This window comes from Mauremys reevesii, linkage group 7, assembly GCF_016161935.1.
Source record: "Mauremys reevesii isolate NIE-2019 linkage group 7, ASM1616193v1, whole genome shotgun sequence".
Classification (NCBI taxonomy): Eukaryota; Metazoa; Chordata; order Testudines; family Geoemydidae; genus Mauremys; species Mauremys reevesii.
This window is the reverse complement of record NC_052629.1, coordinates 97,019,063-97,038,657: the sequence shown is the minus strand read 5'-3', so window position 1 is coordinate 97,038,657 and position 19,595 is coordinate 97,019,063. Positions and strand designations below refer to the sequence as shown.

General features: G+C 60.4%; 2 protein-coding genes across 5 annotated transcripts; one reads left to right on the top strand and one right to left on the bottom strand.

Moving 5' to 3' along the window:
• Positions 1–372: 372 nt before the first annotated feature.
• Positions 373–12,238, bottom strand: MUS81 (MUS81 structure-specific endonuclease subunit). 4 transcript variants are annotated; one of them, XM_039547555.1, is made up of 17 exons: positions 12,158–12,238; positions 9,309–9,461; positions 8,786–8,915; positions 8,166–8,311; positions 7,759–7,845; positions 7,499–7,579; positions 7,126–7,214; positions 4,495–4,653; positions 3,995–4,129; positions 3,652–3,779; positions 3,236–3,348; positions 3,000–3,116; positions 2,576–2,671; positions 1,705–1,827; positions 1,389–1,492; positions 1,099–1,182; positions 373–744 (listed from the first exon to the last, which is right to left on the bottom strand). In XM_039547555.1, exons 2-17 carry the CDS (start codon positions 9,441–9,443, stop codon positions 678–680), a joined length of 1,794 nt encoding a protein of 597 aa, XP_039403489.1. In that variant the 5' UTR covers positions 9,444–9,461; positions 12,158–12,238; the 3' UTR covers positions 373–677. The 4 variants fall into 4 exon arrangements, 3 of the variants coding, with proteins under 3 accessions (XP_039403489.1, XP_039403488.1, XP_039403490.1); XM_039547554.1 differs by lacking the exon at positions 12,158–12,238 and having other exon boundaries at positions 9,309–9,471; XM_039547556.1 differs by lacking the exons at positions 3,995–4,129; positions 12,158–12,238.
• Positions 11,459–19,158, top strand: CFL1 (cofilin 1). Its single transcript, XM_039481951.1, has 5 exons — positions 11,459–11,482; positions 12,269–12,526; positions 15,621–15,928; positions 17,249–17,325; positions 17,985–19,158. The coding sequence occupies exons 1-5, from the start codon at positions 11,459–11,461 to the stop codon at positions 18,095–18,097; spliced, it is 780 nt and encodes a 259-aa protein (XP_039337885.1). The 3' UTR covers positions 18,098–19,158.
• The last annotated feature ends 437 nt before the right edge of the window (positions 19,159–19,595 follow it).

Genomic DNA, 19,595 nt, shown 5'->3' with positions numbered 1-19,595 from the left:
GGGTTTCTGGTTCTGCCACCACCACCAGAGCTGATTGGGGGAGGTGGGTCAGGGTCCGGGTCGCACTAGGCACAATTGTGTGAGTGTGAAGAAGTAATTGGCAATATGAAGCACAGGCAGATGTGCTCGAACATTGGACAGAAGCCCTTCAGTAGGGGGGGCTATCCCCTCCCAGGGTGGAGCAGACACTCCATAGGGGGCGGTCTCCCTCCACAGCCAAGACGAGAAGCTGGGCTCTGGGACAAGATAAAACTGAGCTGGTCTCCATTCCTGCCCACTAACTCCCCTCCCCATGCGATGGGGGGCGAATCCTGGCATCTGGACCCCCTCGCAGTGGTAATGCGGCAGTGGGATCCCCCACCCCCAGGGGGAAGGAAAATCCCAGGAGGAACAAAGCAGCCATCAAATTTATTGGAATAAGGAAAATACAAAGATTCATTAAAACAAACGCTGGGTCCGAAAGCCCCCAACAGTCCTTTCACGCACACCCGGAAGCCTCCCTCCCCGCATGACCACCATGCCCCCTGGGGGTACACCCCACAGAGGCAGGGTCCTCACCCGACCGCTCTGCCCCTGGAGACGGGAGCTGGCTCTCTGCCCAGTGGCACCCCTTAGTGCCCAGGGTGAAGCCTGGGGTGCTGGGGTCCCTTGCAGCAGGACAGATGAGATCCCCCTGCTCAGGAGAGGGGGCCAGGGCTGCAGTACAGCTGGGAGAGTGTCCTGCTCAGGGCAGGGCCCAGGTTCCTGGGGGAGGAAGCACAATGGGGAAGGGGGTGTTAGGGCCAGGGGAGCGGCACAGCAGGAGGCCCCAACTTCTGACCATCAGCCACAGCCAGAAACTGAGGCACAGAGACCCCAGGAGTCCTGGCTCCCTGCCCCCCTCTAGGCCCCAGAGACTAAAATAGCCCCAAAGCCCGGAGCTCATTCAAAAATCCTAAATAAGCTTTTGAAGCCAGAGGGAGGCTTTACAGCTCCCTGGAGTGAATGAATCAGCTGGCCTGAGGGGCACCGGCAGAGCTGTGGTGAGGGGGAGCCCAGTACCAGGCTAGCAGGGGGGCGTGGGTCAGGCCTGAGGGGCTGCACGATGTTCACTCTCACCTCTGCAGTTTGCCACACTTGATGGTGCTCAGCAGCTTGTCCCTGCTCTCAGGGTCTGGGCAGGCGGAGTAGGCGGCCAGCAGACTGAAAGGGTGGAGACAGACAGTGACAGGGGGCAGGGACTCAGGGGTTCCCAATCCCCAAGCTTTGTAGAGTAGGGGAAAGTGAGGCATGGAACAAGACAGGCACTCAGCCAATAGGAAAGGAACCCAGGAGTCCTGGCTCCCAGCCCTTCCATTGCTCTCCCACCCAAGCCCACTCCCCACCCAGAGCTGGGGCCAGACCTGTACCTGGCCGGTGTGCTGTATCTCTCCAAAATGGCGGCTGCTTTCTCCCCACTCACTCCACTGATCTGCATGAGCTGCCGAGCAAACACCTCACGCACAGTCTGGGCCTAGGAGGCAGAGAGAAATGGGGGATGGGGGCAGAGCCGGGGGAGCTGCCAAGGTGTACCCCAGTAATCCAGCCCTAGGGTAGGATCCTGGGAAGGGACAGAGCCACCCCAGCTGCTGGAGCCAGACAGCCCCCTGCCCTGGATCACAGCCAGGGTCCCATTCCCTGGCCTGGGGCTGGAAAGAGGGTCATGGCCACTCTGCCCAGTCTCACCTTGTTCTTGACAGCTCCCTCATTGAACTCCTGGAAGGTCATTAGGGTGCAGGAGTCGCTGTTGGGCTTCAGAGGGCAGCGGCCCTGAGACTCTTCCTTGGTGCAGCTCACCAGCGTCTTGTTCTGGGGAGGAAAAGGAAAGCGGCACCTCGTAAATCCAACCAACCGTCCCCTACTCCATGCTGGCGCCCCTCACTCCTGACCCACAGCCCCCTCCTAGCCCAGCCCCCAGCTCTTCCAGTGCCCCTCACTCCTGACCCACAGCCCCCTGCTAGCCCAGCTCTGAGCTCTCCATCCCCCAGCTCTTCCAATGCCCCTCACTCCCGACCCACAGCCCCCTGCTAGCCCAGCTCTGAGCTCTCCATCCCCCAGCTCTGCCACCGCCCTTCACTCCCGACCCACAGCCCGCTGCTAGCCCTGCTCTGAGCTCCCCATCCCCCAGCTCTTCCAATGCCCCTCACTCCCATCCCACAGCCCCCTGCTAGCCCAGCCCCCAGCTCTTCCAATGCCCCTCACTCCCGACCCACAGCCCCCTGCTAGCCCAGCTCTGGGCTCCCGGCTCCCCCTCCCTCCATCTCTGCCAGCGCCCCTCACTCCTGACCCACAGCCCCCTGCTAACCCAGCCCTGAGCGCCCCCCTTCCTCCATCTCTGCCACCGCCCCTCACTCCCAACCCACAGCCCCCTGCTAGCCCAGCCCTGAGCTCCCCATCCCCCAGCTCTGCCACCATCCCCTGCTAGCCCAGCCCTGGGCTCCCCTCCCCCGCCGGTGACCCTCAATCCCAGTCCACTGCTAACCCAGCCCTGGGCTCAGCTCCCCTCCCTCCAGCTCTGTTGCCACCCCTCACTCCTGACCCACAGCCCCCTGCTCACCCCATACAGGCTGTTCAGATGACGTGTCATGATGGTCAGGTACGCAGCCGATTCCCGCAGGTCCCGGGTGCATTTGACGAAGAAGCCATCCACTACCTGGGTGTGGGGGAAGAGAGCATTAGAGACTGGGGGGCATGGAGAGTCTACAGCGGGCCTGTGGGGGTGTGTGTGTGGAGACAGAGCACCTGGTTTCACAGCCTCCTTGAGGTTTGGACATTTTCTGGCCTTAAACCTGTGCCATTGTTAGGGGGAGCGGACACAGAAGGGCCCCTGCATCCAGGTGCTGGGTTGGGGAGTCCAGAGCTGGATACTGGTGGTTGCCTGATGCCGGGTGCTCTGTGGGAGGCTCAGAAGCTGTATGTGTATGGGGGGGAGTGCCCTGCTGGGGGCTGCTGTACCAGGGTGCTGGGCATGGTCCCCATACCTGGGTGCTGGTGGCTGCCTGCTGCAGGGTGCTCTCTGGCAGGCTCAGGTGCTGGGTCGATCCTGATTCCTCCAGCAGGTAGATGGGGTGGCACAGGCCACAGCGATGCAGACGGAACTGGGGGATGGAGGGGGGGGTTAGCGTGGGAGACCCACCCTAGTTCCCACCCCATGACTCCATCCAGACAGCCCCCAGATCCCCTCCTCCATCACCCAGACACCCCACTCCCCCCACACCTTCTGCTCACGGAAGCGGCCGTCGATGATGCTCCCACACAGGTCAGCCATTCGCTTTCGCTCCACTACGTAGTCCAGGGCCAACTCCCGTGCTGGGGGCAGGTGCAGCTGCCCTGGGGCGAGATGGGGCTTAGGAAGGGAAGAACAGGACCCCCCCACAATCCATGCATGGCCAGAATGAGGCTATCTTGATGCCGTGAGGCTCTGCACCCCCCCATAGTTGCCCCCACTTGGTGTGGCAGCTAGGAGCCCTCCCAGTACTCCTACCCTGGGGCCAGGGTGTATCTGCATGCGTGAGGCTGGGGTAGTGCCCCACTGGGATGTGTGGGGTGGGGCCACCCTTCAGAGCCATGGGCTCAGGCAGCGCTAGGCACACTCAAGGAGCCCTCCCTCCCTGCTAGCCTAGGGGCTCCTACCTGGGCGGGGCTGGACCCTCTCACGGGCGACCCACATGAAGTCCCCCACATGCAGCTTGCGCACGTCGAAGGGTACAGCGTTCCGGCGCAGCTCGGCCAGCAGATCCTGCTTCCGGGCCGCTGGGCCACTGCGGGCAGAGATGGGGTGGGACTGGGGCCTGCTCAGGAGCCCTTGCGATTCCCCCATCCCTCCAGGATACGATATCCTGAGTGACCTCCCCACCTCAGCCCCCAGAGCCCAACCTGCCTGGGACTCCCCTACAATAAACCTCCCTGCTTGGGATGCCCTATAACCCCCTCCTCCAACTCCCCCCAGCCAGAAGCTCAGGCCCCGCCAACGCACCCCATGGTCTCGATAAAATCCACACACAGGATGATGTCAAACTGGCCAGGTCTCAGCACAAATTCAGGGTCAGGGGGCCTCTGCCCTCCAGAGCCACCCGCTGCCCCCTCCTGGGGTCCCAGGGTGCCATCGAGCCTGCAGCAAAGTGGGGCAGACAGCACAGTGAGAACACAGCCATGGAGAGGGGCCAGGAAAGGTGGGGAAGTCCTGTCCCAGCCCCGCCCCAGACAGCACAGGGCTTGGGAAAGCTGGGAGCTTCTGCTCCAACAATCAGCAAAGAAAGGGTTAACACTGCCATTGGCTGGGTCTAGAGAGACCACAATGAATGGAGCTTAACTGCTAGTCCCCACTCCCCCCACCCTGCAGTCCTGACTCCCACCACCCCTGCCCCCTGCTCCAATGTGGTAGACCCCACTCCTCCCCAGTGCTGCAGAACTCAGGAGTCCTGGCTCCCAGCCCCGCCCCTCGGCTCTCACAGGTTGTCAGGAGCTGGCACTCACAGCTGGGGCTCCGGGTGCAGTTTCTTCTCCCCAGCAGGATGCGTGGGCTCTGCGCCCTGGGGTGTCTTGGGTTCTGGGGCTCGACCCTCTGAAATCAGGGCCTGCTTCGCAGCCACAAGCCTCTGGGCTAGTGCCAGCCCCTGCGGTGTCAGAGAGTACCTGTGGGGAGCAAAGGGCATCAGTACCCACTGAGTCCCCTCTGCTGCCCCCACAGCCTGGCACCTCCCGAGTCCCCTGCCCTTCTCCCCTAGCAAACCTCCAGGCAGCACAACACCTGCTACTGAACCTGCCACCCCACCTGCCCCGCCCCTATTGAGCCTCTGTGAGGATCCGGGGAAGGCGGGGGGACGATCTAGGCACTCTGAGTGGGGGCAGGAACTGGCTGCCTGGCTCCTTCTCACATGGGACACTCCCTCTGAGGTGCAGCCTTTCACTTGTGCGGCACTGTGTTCGCCCCCACGGTGGGCGGAGAGTCCGAAGGCCGGGGGCAAAGGGGTAACACAGAGCGGCGGCGACGTGAGGCGCTCGGCCACAGCAATCGGCTCGCCCTAGACGACAGACTGGTCCCCCCCAGGAGAGCAGGGTAGCGGGGGGAGGAGGCCTGGGGAGCGAGGTCACTGGGCCAGGCTCGCCTGGTGCAGCTGATGAGGGAGTCACCTGTCAGAGGAGGCTGCAGGGTTATAAAGGGGAGGAGCTGAGCTCTTGGGAGGTTTAGGCCATTTTTGATAGAGTAGCCTTGAGGCAGGGCCCTGCCTGAGCCCAGCTGGGTGGAGGCCTCCCCGGGGAAGGGGAGTTAGCGGCAGGCGCTGTGCGCAGGAGGTCGGGTCTGCAGGATCTGAGCTCTCTCTGCTGCGTGTGATGAGGTAAAAGAGCAGCAGGTGAGTCTCAGGGCAGGGACCAGGTGTGATATCTGCTTCACAGCTGCCACAGGGGTTCTGTGAGAGCTGAGCTGGGCCCGGAAAGCTCACACCTCGGGACAGGGGCTGTCTGAGTGATCAGCACTGCACCCAGGGTCTAGGCTCACAGGAGCTGTACCGTTTGTGTGCCAAGGGATCAAAACAGGGGTGGGGCCTGGACTCTGCTCAGGCTCTGGGAGGCTTAAACACCCAGGGACCTAGAGGCTGGATTCCCCTCCCTGCAGGCTGGTGGGTGGCGAGTGTGTGCCCAGTAACATGGACTAGGGACCAGCTTATGGCACTCATCTGAATAAGCTGCAAGCTTGGGGGGAGGCTGTGATGTTCCAAACAGGTATCCTCCAGCAGACTGGGGCGCACCAGCCTACCTGTCCACCAGATGGAGATGGGAGCCAACCCTCCCACTAGATGCTCTCCTTTCAGTCAAGGGGGAAATGCCCATGACCTGGAAAAGAAAATATCTGACATGCTGGCCCTGGGGGTGGGGTTCAGCTGCCCAACAGTGCCTGGGCCACAGCTGTGATGCTAGCGCCTGAGTAGCAGGGGGTGATGTTTCCTCTGTGGATTAGGGAAAGTGTCCTGCAATCACAGTGTCTGATGCTTAGCCCAGGCCTTCAATGGAAGAGATTCTAGACAGGTGGGGATGCATGTTACCTTAGCACCACAGAGCTCCCCAAGGGCAACTGGCCTCAATGGAGCTCTAGGATTTCCTGGTTTTACCCTCTGGCCTAAAGGGGCACCCACCTTCCAGGATCTGGTAGCTCAGTTACCGAAGGGAATGGAGGACTTGGCCTAGGTGTATGTTGATGACATTTGTAGCCACATGTAGCCTAGGTTAGGGGGGTACCTGACCCCCCTGAAGTGTACAGTGTGTGTGTGGGGGGGGGGGGATGGCTGAGGTGGCTTATCTGGGACACAAGGTGGGGAGCAGCTGCAGAAGGCCAGACTCTGCAAAGGTGGAGGCTGTTAAGAACTGGCCTGCTCCCAAAACCAAGAAACAGGCCTACTCCTTCACTGGGATGGCAGGGTATTATTGGAGATTTGTACCCCAATTAGCTCCCGAGCTGCTCCCAGCACTGAGCTGTATCGAAGGGCAAGCCAGACAAAGCGCTCTGGATGGCCCAGCATCAAAGGGCGTTCTGGGCCCTGAAAGAAACTCCCCAGCCAGAGCAAAGGAACAAGCTGTCAAGGGGCTGGTTTGAAGGTTGCTGCTGTGAACAGACAGGACGCCCGTACGAACAGAGCGAAGATGGAGCGCAGAGAACCAGGCTGTGGCAGAGCCGCTGCTGCTACCAACATGGACTCTATCTAAGTGTGGCTGAGGACCCTGTGACACCGGATCCCAGGTGACTAATCAATGCTCCTTCGGCCTGGCCAGGCTGCCCAGCCTCACCACAGATCCTGGCGTCGCTCCCTAGGAAGGAAAAGTTGCTGCAGGGGTTTTGATCACTGCAGCAAGCCCAGCAGAGACCCACAGTGAGTCACTAAGGCTGCCCAGCAGCCCTTGGGGAAGGGGTGGGGGCTGGGGTTACTTCCAGGAGACTGTGTAAAGGCTAGGGCATGTCCACAACAACCCCCAGCAGCACACTATTCCCTGCTGAGCGCCCCCCCCCATTCCTTGCAACATGACACCCCCTCCGAAGCCCAGCACCCCCTTCATACCACGATGCCCCTAGCAAGCCCTGAATTGCATCCCCTTCAGCACAGCACCCCCTACCTGGCCGGGACATTGGTTTTCAGCACCAGCTCTTTGCGGATCAAGGTACCAACTGATGCCCAAGCTGTGTACCTATTTCCAGGGTCACCCTGCAAGACACAGATACCCCATGTGACTCTGCTGGGTGGGACCTGCCTGAGCCCCAGCAGAGCTTAGAGCAAGGGAGAAGGGCAAGGCTGGGGGAAGCAGAGGGGGTAGGGAAACTTGAAGAGGGGAGGGGAATGATGGGCTCAGATCCCTGCATCAGGAGTGATGGCTCCTCAAGCCATCTCCAGAACCCATCAACTCTAGAACCTCATGATGAGTGTTTGATGGTGACCGGACTGAAAGGGGCTGGCAGGCCGGGGGATTCTCCGAGGCAGCTCTCACTCACCAGCGTGAAGGATTTGTCACACAGCGGCTGAGCCGCCCGCTGCAGCTCAGACTTCATCAGGAACCCCCGGCTGCGTGGGCTCTGTAAGGGGGAGCAGGAGGAGTCAGCACTGGGGAGTGAACATAGGAGGCCAGGCTCTAAACACCACTTGCAAAGCTAAGAATAGAACCCGTGAGTCCCGGCTCCCAGCCCACTGCTCTAACCATTAGACCCTACTCCCCTCCCAGAGCTGGGCATGGAACCCAGGATTCCAGGCTTACCGTGCTGTCCTTATAGAGGGCTAGCAGCACAGCGTAGCCCCCGGAGCGTGGGGCTGGGATGTACCTCCGGGGGGGACGGGGCTTCCTCTGGAAAGAGAAGTGACAATCAGCAGGATTCCCCCAGCTCTGATCCCCTTGCTGCCTCTGACGTCCCCCCAAGCCCCAACCTGTCCCTGCAACCCAGTGTCTTTCACACAAACCCACTCTACCCCAGAGGGGCAATGAGGCACAGACAGGCAAAGGGACTTACCTAGCATGTTAGAGAGTCAGAGCCAGGGATAGAACCCAGGAGTCCTGACTCGCACACCCCCTTCTCTAACCACTAGACCCCATTCCCTTCCCAGAGCCAGGGAATAGAACCCAGGAGTCCTGGCTTCCAGCCCTTGTGCCAGAGGCAGTGCTCTCACCATGGGGGGAGGCTCCAGATCCCCCAGTAAGGTCTGTGAGGCAGAGGGGTTGTTGGTGGAATGGTGCTCTGTGCTGGGGGGATCACTTTCCTGTCCCCCCATTGAGGGGCTGGCCCCTCCCATGGCTTCAAGGGGGGCATCTGCACCTAGAGTTCAAATAGAAATAAGATAGGAGCTCCCACACCAGCCAGTTCCCCTGCACAAGCTCCGATCCAGGGCCCCCTAGAGAGGACAGGCCCGGTCTCCCATTCCCTGCCTCCCTCAACCAGCCTGACCCCCACCCTCCAGCTGGGACAGGGCCTGGGGGCTCCATACTGGGAGCAGCCTCTCACTTGCTAGACTCAAGGAGGGGCCTGATGGGAGAGAGGGGGAGACAATACCCTCCCACTCCCTAGGAGAGACCGTACAATAACAAAGCACTCCCATTTGATTTTAAATTTACCACAGTTGCGAAGGATCCCTAAACATAGTGGAACCAACTACCCAGGAGCCCTGTGCACCCCGGTACACTTATGCCCCTGTGTGGCTGCCCATGCCGCCACTCAGCCTCCTCCTCACACCATGCCATCCTGGGGAACCCCTTCAGTCCTGACACCCCATCCCTGGTGCTCTCCACCTACCCTGCTCAGCACGGTGCCTCTCCAGTCGCTCATCCAGCCTCCGGCAGATCCAGTCCCCAAAATGCTGCAGAATCGTGGCCTCACGCCCACTGCGCAGGGGCAGCGGGTACCTCTGAAGGGAGTCCAGGGCCTGAGGGGATGAAACACTGACGCGGGGAGCCTCCAGCCCACCCCACCGTGGTCCCAGCTACAGGAACCAGGGCTCTGGGGTTCTATCCAAGCTCTAGCAGGGGAGTGGGGTCTGGTGGTTAGATCAGGGGGCTGGGAACCAGGATTCCTGGGTTCTAGTCCCAGCTTGGGAGGGGTGTGCAGCAGTGGTCAGAGCAGGGAGGCTGGGAACCAGGACTCCTAGGGTCTAGTCCCAGCTCGGGAGGGGTGTGCAGCAGCGGTCAGAGCAGGGGCGCTGGGAACCAGGACTCCTAGGTTCTAGTCCCAGCTCGGGAGGGGTGTGCAGCAGTGGTCAGAGCAGGGGGGCTGGGAACCCGGACTCCTGGGATCTTTGCGGGCGGGAGGGCGAACTCACCCTCTGATACACGAACTGGGTCTTCTTGCCCTTCTCAGCGGCCTCATCCCTCCACTCTGTCAGCCACTGCACGAAGAGGGGATTAGGACAGGCGGGCACCGGCTTCTTCCGCCCCAGCCGCCGGGGGGCCGCCATCTCCGCAGGTGCCACCTGCTGCAGCCGGGGCAGGAGCAGCGCCCCCGGGGACAGACAGAGGAGAAAATGGGACGCGGGGCCTTTCCCCTCTAGGGGGCGCTGGCTCCGATCCAGCCCCAGAGTGGGGATGCGGGGTCTGGCCGGGGGGGGGGGGCTATTCCCCTGCCCCCGCCTGGGGACACGGGGGCGGGGTCCTGGCTCTGCCCCGATCAGAGTCGCTTTAACGGCAGGGGCCAGCTCCCCAAAGGAGATGGGAGGGGTCCCCCGGACTCCTGGGTTCCCGCTAACCCTACAGCTGCGGCACGGGGGAGACACCCCCCCCCACTCTGCCCCGCGGGGGGCACCGCGACCCCTGCGCCGGAAGCGGTTCCACCCCTGTCCCGCCGGGCCGCAGCTTCTCTTAGCCCCGCCCCTTGCTGTGGGGACCACGGGGCTTGAGTGTTTGGGGGCGGCTCCAGCCCCATCTGGCGGCTAGAGGAAGACGAAAACTCAGCGATGCCCGAGAGCTGCGGGTGCCTCTCGGAACAGAAAGAGACTGGGGCGGGGAGGGGAGAGCCCAGGGCTGGGGTAGCAGGAGGCCGTGGGTAGGGGGGAGCCCAGAGCTGGGGTAGAAGAAGGCGTAGGGTGGGGGGCACTGGCAGAGCTGGGTGGAGCCCAGGGCTGGGGGCACTGGCAGAGCTGGGGTGGGGGGAGTTTAGGGCTGGGGTAGAAGAAGGCGTAGGGTGGGGGGCACTGTCAGAGCTGTGGGGAGCCCAGGGCTGGGTAGCAGGACGCTGTGGGTTGGGGGTGAGGGACACTGGTGGAGCTCAGGGCTGGGGTAGCCAGAAGCTGTGTGTTGGGGAGAGGGGCATTGGCAGAGCTGAGAAGGCAAGTCCCCATGCCCACAGAAACCCCTTTAGCTGGGGTCATGCTGAGAAAGAAGGGGAACCAACCTGCCCCCAGTATGGGAGCCACTGTCATGGTTTCAGATTATCCTTCCCCACCAGCTCTCCCCAACCCATGATGGCTCCACCCCACACATACAGGTGGTTTCTCAATTTGATCTGTGAGGGAGATAATCTAGGGAGCATTTGGTTAATCCCTTGAGATAGATATTCTTCTGCCTGGAGACAGTCCTGCTTGGCAGACAGCCATGGGTTGGGGGCACTGGCAGAGCTGGGGTGGGGGGAGCCCAGGGCTGGGGTAGCAGAAGGCAGAGCCCTTAGGCAGCTCTGAGACCCAGGTGTCTCTGGGGTGGGGCACAGGGACTGTTTATACAGGGATCCCTCCCTTGGTTCTGAGTCTGTTTCCTGTGAGGTGGTGTGCAGGGGCTGTTAATACAGGGTTGGCTGGTGTGGTGGGCTCACCACTGGTTTTAGGGGAAGAGCACTCCCTACTGAGTCATGCAGGATGCCTGGAACAGCAGCATAGAGAGCTTTGGCACTGTCTGTTAACTCTGGAGCATAATGGTGACCACTTATACATGACATGTAAATTGTGCTTGGGTTTTGGTCCAGAGGATGGGAGCAGCAGCAAGATTGTCCCTAAGAGGTATAACGAAGGTTGCTTGTAGGGTTGGATGAACAGGGTGGTCACCTTGGCTGCCAACTTCCAGGGGGCACTGTGCCACTCAGCCTTTTTTCCCCTTTCCTGCAGCCACTACCTCAGGGGAGCGCAATTAAGGGGGTACCCAAAATGTTTTCAACCCTGCCAGGCAAAATGCCTAGGGTTGCTCCTGGGTACCGCCCAGCCAAACTATCCCTGTTGCAGTTTTGCCAGCTTTTGTTTTGCTCAAAAGTCATGAGATTGGCTTTAAAATCATGAGATTACTTAAACAAAATTGATTTGGTGGTTTTTAGTTGTCTTCTGCTTTTTGAGCCTTTAGGGTGCACTGTGGTCGCATTTTGAAGCTATCTCCACTGCCACAAGGGCTAGGAGGGTATTTTTCTTTAAGAATGAAGGCTGAAGTCCTCACATCTCCACTTGACTCCAGGAGTTGAGGCTTTAAGGAAAACTATAATTACCATGACAAAATCATGAGAATTCGCAACACAGCTGCGGTACTGGGCAGGGGCCAAAGTAATCAGCCAGGGAATGGAAGGGGGAGCAAGGACTCCAGGGCGGCTCTGGGTCCCACCCCCAACACCTAGTGCCGGGGGTGGGGCTTCTCGGCTGCCCTAGATGTCCTTATAAGGAGTGGATACTGCAGGAGGCGGGGCCTCATTCTGTGCTGCTGTTCACGCCCTTATTTGGAAGCGACGCAATGAGGCGGGGAGGGAACAGAGCCCGGAAAGGGAAGGGGGCGGGGTTCAGGGAGAGGCTCAGCCAACCAGCAGCCGGTCTTCGGATTCGGCGGCCCCAGAGCCTATTTGACACGCTATATACGTACTCACCCCCCCCCAGCACTGCTTCCAGCCCCCCGACCAGCAGCGCCTTAACAACCTGATTTATAAAACAACTGTTTTATTTCCAGGCGGGGTCCCACGTGGGAGGTCGGACCTCGGCCCCTGGGGAGGATCCCGATACCAAGCCCCTTAGCCACAATCCCGGGTCCCACCCACTAGAGCCCACGCGCCACCCAGAGCCGAGCGAGAACCTAGAACTCCGGGCTGCACCACCTGCTGCCCCCAGCATGGCAGCAGGTCTAAGTCTGGCCCCAGCTCAGGGTCCTGGAGGCGGCGTGGAGATGATTAAACGTCTCCCGTTATTCAATGGGGGGGGGGGGTCTACGTTACCCATGATGCACTGCAACTGCAGGACACCCCGCTGTGGTTTCTCTCAGATTAGGCGCGCCAGCGTCTCTCTGCCCCCCAGGACTACATCTCCCATGATCCTCCGGACTGTAGCGCTCATCCTTCCCTCGCGCTCCCCCGCCCGACATTTCCATGCGCTTTGCGGCTCCTACCCAGCGGCGCGGACTCCATTTCCCTGCGTGCCCCACGGCCCGAGCCGCCCGGAAGTGCCCCTCCCCCATAAAGCGGAAGCGGGCGGCCGGTTGGTTTGGGGCGGGGCAGTATTTGGTCTCGACACCGACCGACCGAGAAAGTGCTGCAGAGCGAACCACGCGCAGCCCGGACCGTGATCCCCCTGCCCGCAGCACCATGGTGAGACCCCGGCCCGCCGCCGCCATCTTGTGCCCCGCGGCCGCCATCTTGCCTTTGGGGCGCCCATGGGATCCATAGGGGAAGGGGAGCGTGGCGTACCCGCCACCTCTGTAGGGGGCGCCTGTAAGAGCTATCGGGGATCCTGCTGTAGGATCCGATTTCGTCCTCCACACCACCTGTGGGAGAGGTGGGGCGCTGCTCTGTACGGGATTTCTATGAATGGGAGCTCCAAGGGGAGCCTCGTTTCCCCTATGGGATGTATAGGTGGCTGTTTGTCTGCTCCTTTCTGTGTCGGGAGGCCCGTGTAGGGTCCATGGGACTCTCGCCCTTTCCGAGGGGTTCCCGCCTACCTCCATGGGATCCATCTGGAGGTGCCTTTGGAAGTCATAGCGGGTGTCTGCTTCCTTTTCCCGCGTGGGATCCCTATGAGGGGCTCTTTTATGCTTTCTATAGGGCCTGTTCTGGCCACTTCTCTTATAGGTGCAGGTGTGTGGCAGGATGCAGATGGTGCACCCCTATGTGTGAGTCCCACGTGGGGCTGGCCCCTTCTCCCAGCCTCTGATGGGGTTGGAGCTAGTTCTCGGGGGGGGGGGCAGATTGTTCCAGGGGCTCCGATTGCATCAGAGCATGGGGGTTGACAAAGGGAGATTCTCCCACCTCCCCCAGAGCAAGGGGTTTGAGGCTTGCCAGTCACCCCTAGCCCTTTTCTTCTTCCTGATGTCCTAGCTCCACTGTGGTATGTGGGGGCCTGTGACCTCAGGGCTCCCCTTGTCTGCAGTAGTTATCTTTCCACCGCTAGCCTTGGGGTGGTGGGATGCAGGTGGTGGTTGATGTGTCAAATGGGGCCAAATCACTAATGGGTGGGGGCCCCCTGCCAGGGGCTGCCAGTGAGATGTGGGCTGGATACAGGAATGGGTGGGGAGATTCTCTGGCCTGTGTTATACAGGAGGTCTGAAAGGGGGGACATAACGGGCCCTTCTGACATTAAAATCTGAGTCTAAGATGAGCCCATCTTTGTGCCTACATTGTCCTAGCTCCCTGCAGATCAGTCAATCCAGTGTGCTGGGCTCAGCTCCCCCTCCCAGTCTTAGCACCCCACTGCTCCCCACTGACATGCTATGACAGTGGGTGAGTGTGTTGCTCTGCAAAATGTCTGACTCCGTCTCTGCCTCCTGCTCTCAGCCCTGGTTCCCAGCTCGCCCTGGCTAAACCTGCTTCAGTCAGGGCTAGCAGGGAGCCCGCATGGCCCTTGGCATCTCTGAACTGGCTTGAGGGGTGGGGGTGCTCCCATGCAGCCTATAGAGCCCTCCCTATGCCTGAAGACAAAGATGCTGGGGGGGAGGGGAGAGGTGCTTGGTTCGCCTGGTGCCTGGGCTCCTAGAATTGCCTTGCTGCTGGCGCTAAGTGGTGAGCACAGCTTGGAGGGAAGGTGGGGAAACTTGGGGGTGGAGGGTACAGGGAAATCTGGGTGTGATTAGCAAAGGGTGCCGGCAGTGACCCGGGAACAGTCTCATTTCTTTGGCAGAACCCGTAGCACTGATTTAGTATTTACAGGGTTAAGGATTTTTACATGGATTCAGACAGGGCTGCTGGGCCTGGGAACAAAAGCCCTTTAGCCTCCTATGGGCCCACTCAATTAGGAGGCTCGGGGGCTGCCCCTGGCTGCAAGGGCCTTGCTGCAGGGTTGGTTGTATTGGCTGAAGTATCTGGACCCAGGCCTGGGGATCTGCTGACTCTCTCTGGTGCTGGTTCCTGACAGGCCCCGTTCATTTCCCCCCTCCCTGCAACAGCTGCTGGAGCAAAGGGGCTGGTGCTTCCCCTAAAACAGCCTCCCTTCGCCATATAAGAGCATATCACTGTGCTGCTTTGCCGGCCAGCTGCTGAAGCCAGACTCTGCTGAAGGACCGCCTTGGATGTTGGCTGGACCCTTGGGATCATCCAATGGGGGCCTGGGCTGGGTGGTTAGAATTTGGGGTGCCCCCAGCTACTCAGATTGGCCCCCCTGCTGCCAGGCAATGGAGTGTGAAGTGCTATGGCAGGTCCCCCAATAATGAGGCTCTCGGTCTGAAGGTGTCTTGGGGGGGGTGGGGAGAAGGGTGAGCTCAGTAGCGTGGGGGGTGCTGTGCTCTGAACCCTGGGCCAGGAAGGAGGCTGTCATGGAGGCTCAACCATCTGTCTCTTGGTGCAGTAAAGCAGTTGCCTTGGGGGAGGGGGAGAATGGGGGATGGGAGGTAGGCAGGGGGGGGTGTTCCTGGGGTAAATGGGGAGTGGGAGGTAGGCACAGGGTGAGCAGGGGAAATAGGAGATGGGAGCTGTGGCAGGGGGGCTGGCAGGCAGGCACCGGGGTAGTGGTCTCCTGGGGTGAATGGGGGTTGGCAGGGCTCTGGGGGAGCAGGGGATAGGGAAAAGGGTTGTCACCCCACCCCTGCAGGTGGTGGTTTGCAGCAGGTCCCTTGCCCCTGGGACTGCACCATGGGGGAAGGGCCCAGGCTGCTGGGTAGCGATGGGGAAGCAGCGGGCACAACCTCTTTCTGCACAGGTCACGTGCAGCGCCGTTTCCTGCGTGGGGTTTCAGGTTCCCGCCGGGGGTGCTTGCGTAAGGCTCTGACGCAGCACTTCCCATTGTGCATGGCTCTGGCTGGAGCACCAGCAGCCCCACTGGTTTGCTACTGGCCCTTGCTGGAGTGCGTCTGCTCGTGTCCTGCCTGTGTAACCAGCAACACTGTCCGCTGCTTGCCCGATCCATCCCCCCACAACTCCAAAGCTGCAAAGCCCATGACAGCTCCTGGGTTAAATCGTCTGGGCCCATTGGCTTGGGGCTTGGTAGAGTATGTGGGCCCCCAGCACTGACATTACCTATCCCCCAAGGCCTCTTGGTGGGGGCAAGGAGTGGATCCCCCAACAGTCCCCTCTGCTTGGCTTCTGTTGTGAAGATCTGCCCCTCAGGGCTAGGAAATCCCAGTGTCTATTGCTCATGGCCCTTGGGAGTTGATGTGCTGGGGCCAATACCCCATTAATGGGCACCTCATTACCCAGCCTTTGGAGGCTGGGGGAGCCCCTAATGCCTCCTCCTCGCCCCCCCCCCCCCCCCCAGGCATCTGGCGTAGCAGTCTCTGATGGAGTGATCAAGGTCTTCAATGACATGAAGGTGCGGAAGGCCTCCACCCCCGAGGAGGTGAAGAAGCGCAAGAAGGCAGTGCTCTTCTGCCTGAGCGAGGACAAGAGGAACATCATCCTGGAGGAGGGCAAGGAGATCCTGGTGGGGGACGTGGGTGAGACAGTCGACGACCCCTATCTGCACTTTGTCAAGATGCTCCCGGAGTCGGACTGCCGCTACGCCCTCTACGATGCCACTTACGAGACCAAGGAGAGCAAGAAGGAGGATCTGGTCTTTGTCTTCTGGTAGGGCCGTGCCCCAGCCCCGTTTCCTCCAGGGTGGTACAGCCCTTTTGCCCCTGCTGGCTATGCCCACCCTCTCCACCGGCTAGCTACTGGGGGAGCCACACCCCTTGTCTTGGTCACTCCCTGGGGTGCCCCATTATCTCTGCTGGCTGTGTCCATCCTTTGAGCGCACCTCTGTTCTGGCTATGCCCCACTGCCCTCTTCTGGCCATGCCCCTCTCTAGTATTGTGCCCTTCCCATCCTCCTCCAATGCCATTCTCCCTGCTGCATCTTCTGGTAGAGCCAAGCCCCTCAGCCTGGGGTGGCTCCCTTGCCCCTCCCCTTTCTGGCCCTGCCCCTCCATCCTCAAATTCCTTTTGATGGTCCTGCTTCCTGGCTCTAGCCAGGCCTGAGAAGCCCCCTGGATCCCCCCTCCCTGGCTGGCCGTGCCACCCCTTCCCTCTGCAGAGCCGCAGTGAAAGCTGCCTTTGTTCATCCAGTGCCAGCACCCGGCCCCTCTGCTGGGTGGAGCAAGCCCAGCAGGGAGTGCCAGCTGCTTGTTTAAAGGGCTGCTGGCTGACCAGCTGGCAGTGGGGCCCACAACACTAGGGCAGGTGGGAGGACTGGGGATCTAGGAGTGACCTAAGCAGTGCATCCTGGGCTGACTCTGCCAGCCCCTTTAGCCCAGCTGGGGCACCCTCTCCGGGGCATACACTGTATTCAGGGGGTTCTGAACACATTAGCTCCTTCCTGCTCTGGGGCCAGCTGGAGGCATGGAGAGGCTGCAGGGGTGGGACTTGTGGGAGGCATGAGTGGTTGCAGACAAGGGGGGGTGTTAATGGGGGGACTCTAGTGGGTGCCATGGGCAGGAGAGTTAAGACAGGCCTGGATTTGAAACTCTGCCCAATGGGGCAGGGGAGACTGTCAGCACTATCTCTAGGTTTCAGCCAGCACAGCAGCTCCTATTTGGGGTGGCATTTAAAGGCCCTTATTGTGCTGGGCACAGAGCCACCCTGCCCCCTCTGCCAGGCATGGCACCGAGAGACCCAGAGCTCCCGCTCTGCCTTGCTGACCTGCCACAATTTCTCTCCTGGGCCTCCCCCAGCTATTCTCTTGCTCCTTGTGCCTCCTGCTGGGAATCTGCCCCTCAGGCGCTGTGCCTAGTGGGAAGGGCTCCCCCCTCCCCCTGCTCCTTTCAGCCCCTGTGCCGCTGCTCAGTTCTCGTACACCTTCAGTCTGTGCCCAGGTGGGCGCTGTGTCTGAGGCCTCAGCTGCTGGGCTGTGCCTTGCGGGAGCCGCCAGTCCCTGGTGTTGGTATGAGCCCCTCCCCTCTCCCCGCAGGGCCCCAGATTGTGCCCCCCTCAAGAGCAAGATGATCTACGCCAGCTCCAAGGATGCCATCAAGAAGAAACTCACAGGTGAGTAGAGTCCTGCCACCTGTGGGGCCCTGGCCCATGGCGGGTGAGCGAGCTGGCAGCTCTGCAGTGGGACGCCGGCCCAGCCTCATGGTTGTGCTGCTAGCCCCTCTGAGTGAGGTGCTGTATGACTTGAGCCTCATGGTCTGCCTGTGCCTGCCAAGGCCAGGTGGAACTGCACTCTGGGGGCGGCCCTTGGGGGCTAGCACCTGCGATGCTGGGACTCCTGGGTTCTATCCTAGCTCTGGGAGTGGGTTAGAGCCATTCGGGGGCAGCCCAGGGGTCTGGATCTGGTTCCTTGCTGTGCTGTGAGGCTACCCCCCACCCTTGGATGGGGGTGTCAATTCCCTGGTGCATGTCACCCACTGGGAGATGTTAAATAAACAGTCTCTGGTCCCATGGCAGGATGGGCCACCACAGTGTGGTGGCCGAGGGGCCCTGCCTGGGATGGGGCGGAGCTGGGAGTTCTCAGGCCCCCAGGCAGATGGTGCCTTTGCTAAGGCTACAGCAGGGCTTCTTGACCGGGGGATCACAATCTCACTGCCCTGCCCATAGGGAGTGATGGGGGGGAAGGGGTTGGATCTGGGAGGCAGGGGAGATAGGGGTTGATTTCCAACCTGAGACTTGCCCTAAGCTTCCCCATTTTTCTTCCCCCACCCAAGGTATCAAGCACGAGTTGCAAGCAACCTGTTACGAGGAGGTGAAGGACCGCTGCACCTTGGCCCAGAAGCTCGGCGGCAACGCCGTTGTCAGCTTGGAAGGGAAGCCCTTGTGAGCCGCTCCCAGTGCCAGTTTATACCGGAGCTTCCATGTTAATCAGTCCTGTGCTACCTTTTTTTGGGGGGGTGGGAGGGCCATGGGGGGTGGGTGGGATAATTCCTTAGATAACGTTCCGATTCTTTGCCTCCTAAGTCTCCTTCTCCAGTTTGCACGATCAGAGTCCCCAAGACACTCCACGGCCCGGCCACGACCGCTGTGCGGGGCACCTGCCAAACCCACTGCCTCCTCGGTTACCTGGAACTTCCGCCTTGGAGACCAAAGGGACCATTCCCTGGGCACTGTAGCTTCTCCTCAAGGTCCGGGGCTACTCCACCATCAGAAGGGACCATGCATTGAGCTCTCTAGCTTGATGTCTAGAGACACCAAGAAGGGCCCATTCTTGGAGTGCTGGAGCTCAGTGTGTAGGTCTTGGGACTGTTCCACCATTCATGGGGATCATCTGCTGAGCTCTGTCTAGTTCTGGGACCATTCCCCGTTTCCATTCCAGTAACGTCTCCTTCAAAGGTTGATCAGGGACCAAGTGGCTTCATTGTTACGTTGCCCTCTCCTGACAGCCCAGCTCAAATCCTCCATAGGGCTGAGGTCTTGATGGCCAGTCCACTGCTGGCTAGGGTGTTCCCAAAAGGGGCTAGTGAGTGAGGGACCCTCCAACAGCCAACCCCAGGTCTTGAGCCGCTAGCAGTTTCTGGTGGAAGGTGACATCCTAGTAGCTCCTCTTAACTGCATCCCTGTAGCCTTCTCCTGACTGGAATTAGAAATTTCTGGTGTGTGTAAATTTTTTTTAAGGGTTTTGTGTTTTGAAACAGTGAAAGATGCCGATTCTCTCTGGCCCCACCGAGAGAGCTGGGGGTGTCCCCGGAAAGCAACCCCCTGCTGCCAACGCGTCCATGACTTAGTGGCTTTGTGCTTGTCTGTAGTACTGTGTATAAATGGAATATTGTGGAGAAACTTGCAAAATTTAAGTAACTGGGGGCTGGGACACATCCTTCCAGTGGAACTTACTAATATGGAAGCAGCACCTGTAATGACCTTCAATAAAAAAAAGTATGCTAACAAGCTACTGCCCTGCCTGGTTTTATTTGGAAGGTTTGGGGCCACTGGGGAAACAAGGCAGAAGGACATTAGGGCTGGGACTAGTACCCAGGGGTCCTGGCTCCTGGGAGCCTGCCATCAGTGCTGAGCCTTGGGTGTGGTTGGCCATGGGAGCTGGGTGTGGCTGCTGCTTATGAGTAGCAGCACCTGCCTTTTCTTGTAAAACACCCAGGAGTGCAGGGGACCTGGGCAGGTCTGTGCCATGGCCACCTCCCTCCTGCCCTAGGCAGCTAGACTGCTCCCCACCCCCTTTCTGAGGCCGGCTCCACACCTGTCCCTGGTCAGTCAGGCCTGGCCTGGTGCCCTAGCACTCCTGCAGCAGTTCAAAGTCCCATGCTGGCTGCGAAGGAGCAGTGGTGCTGGGACCTGCAAGCCTCTCCCTCTGTGTATGTCTCCTATGG

Coding starts and splice junctions, on each gene's coding strand:
- MUS81 (XM_039547555.1), bottom strand. CDS start 9,443: ATGGCGGCCCCCCGGCGGCTGGGGCGGAAGAAGCCGGTGCCCGCCTGT. Junction 3,349..3,651: donor GAGGGTCCAGCCCCGCCCAG/GTAGGAGCCCCT, acceptor ATCTCGCCCCAG/GGCAGCTGCACCTGCCCCCA. Junction 1,183..1,388: donor AGATACAGCACACCGGCCAG/GTACAGGTCTGG, acceptor CCACCCTTTCAG/TCTGCTGGCCGCCTACTCCG.
- CFL1 (XM_039481951.1), top strand. CDS start 11,459: ATGAGAATTCGCAACACAGCTGCG. Junction 12,527..15,620: donor CCCCTGCCCGCAGCACCATG/GTGAGACCCCGG, acceptor CCCCCCCCCCAG/GCATCTGGCGTAGCAGTCTC. Junction 17,326..17,984: donor CATCAAGAAGAAACTCACAG/GTGAGTAGAGTC, acceptor CCCCCACCCAAG/GTATCAAGCACGAGTTGCAA.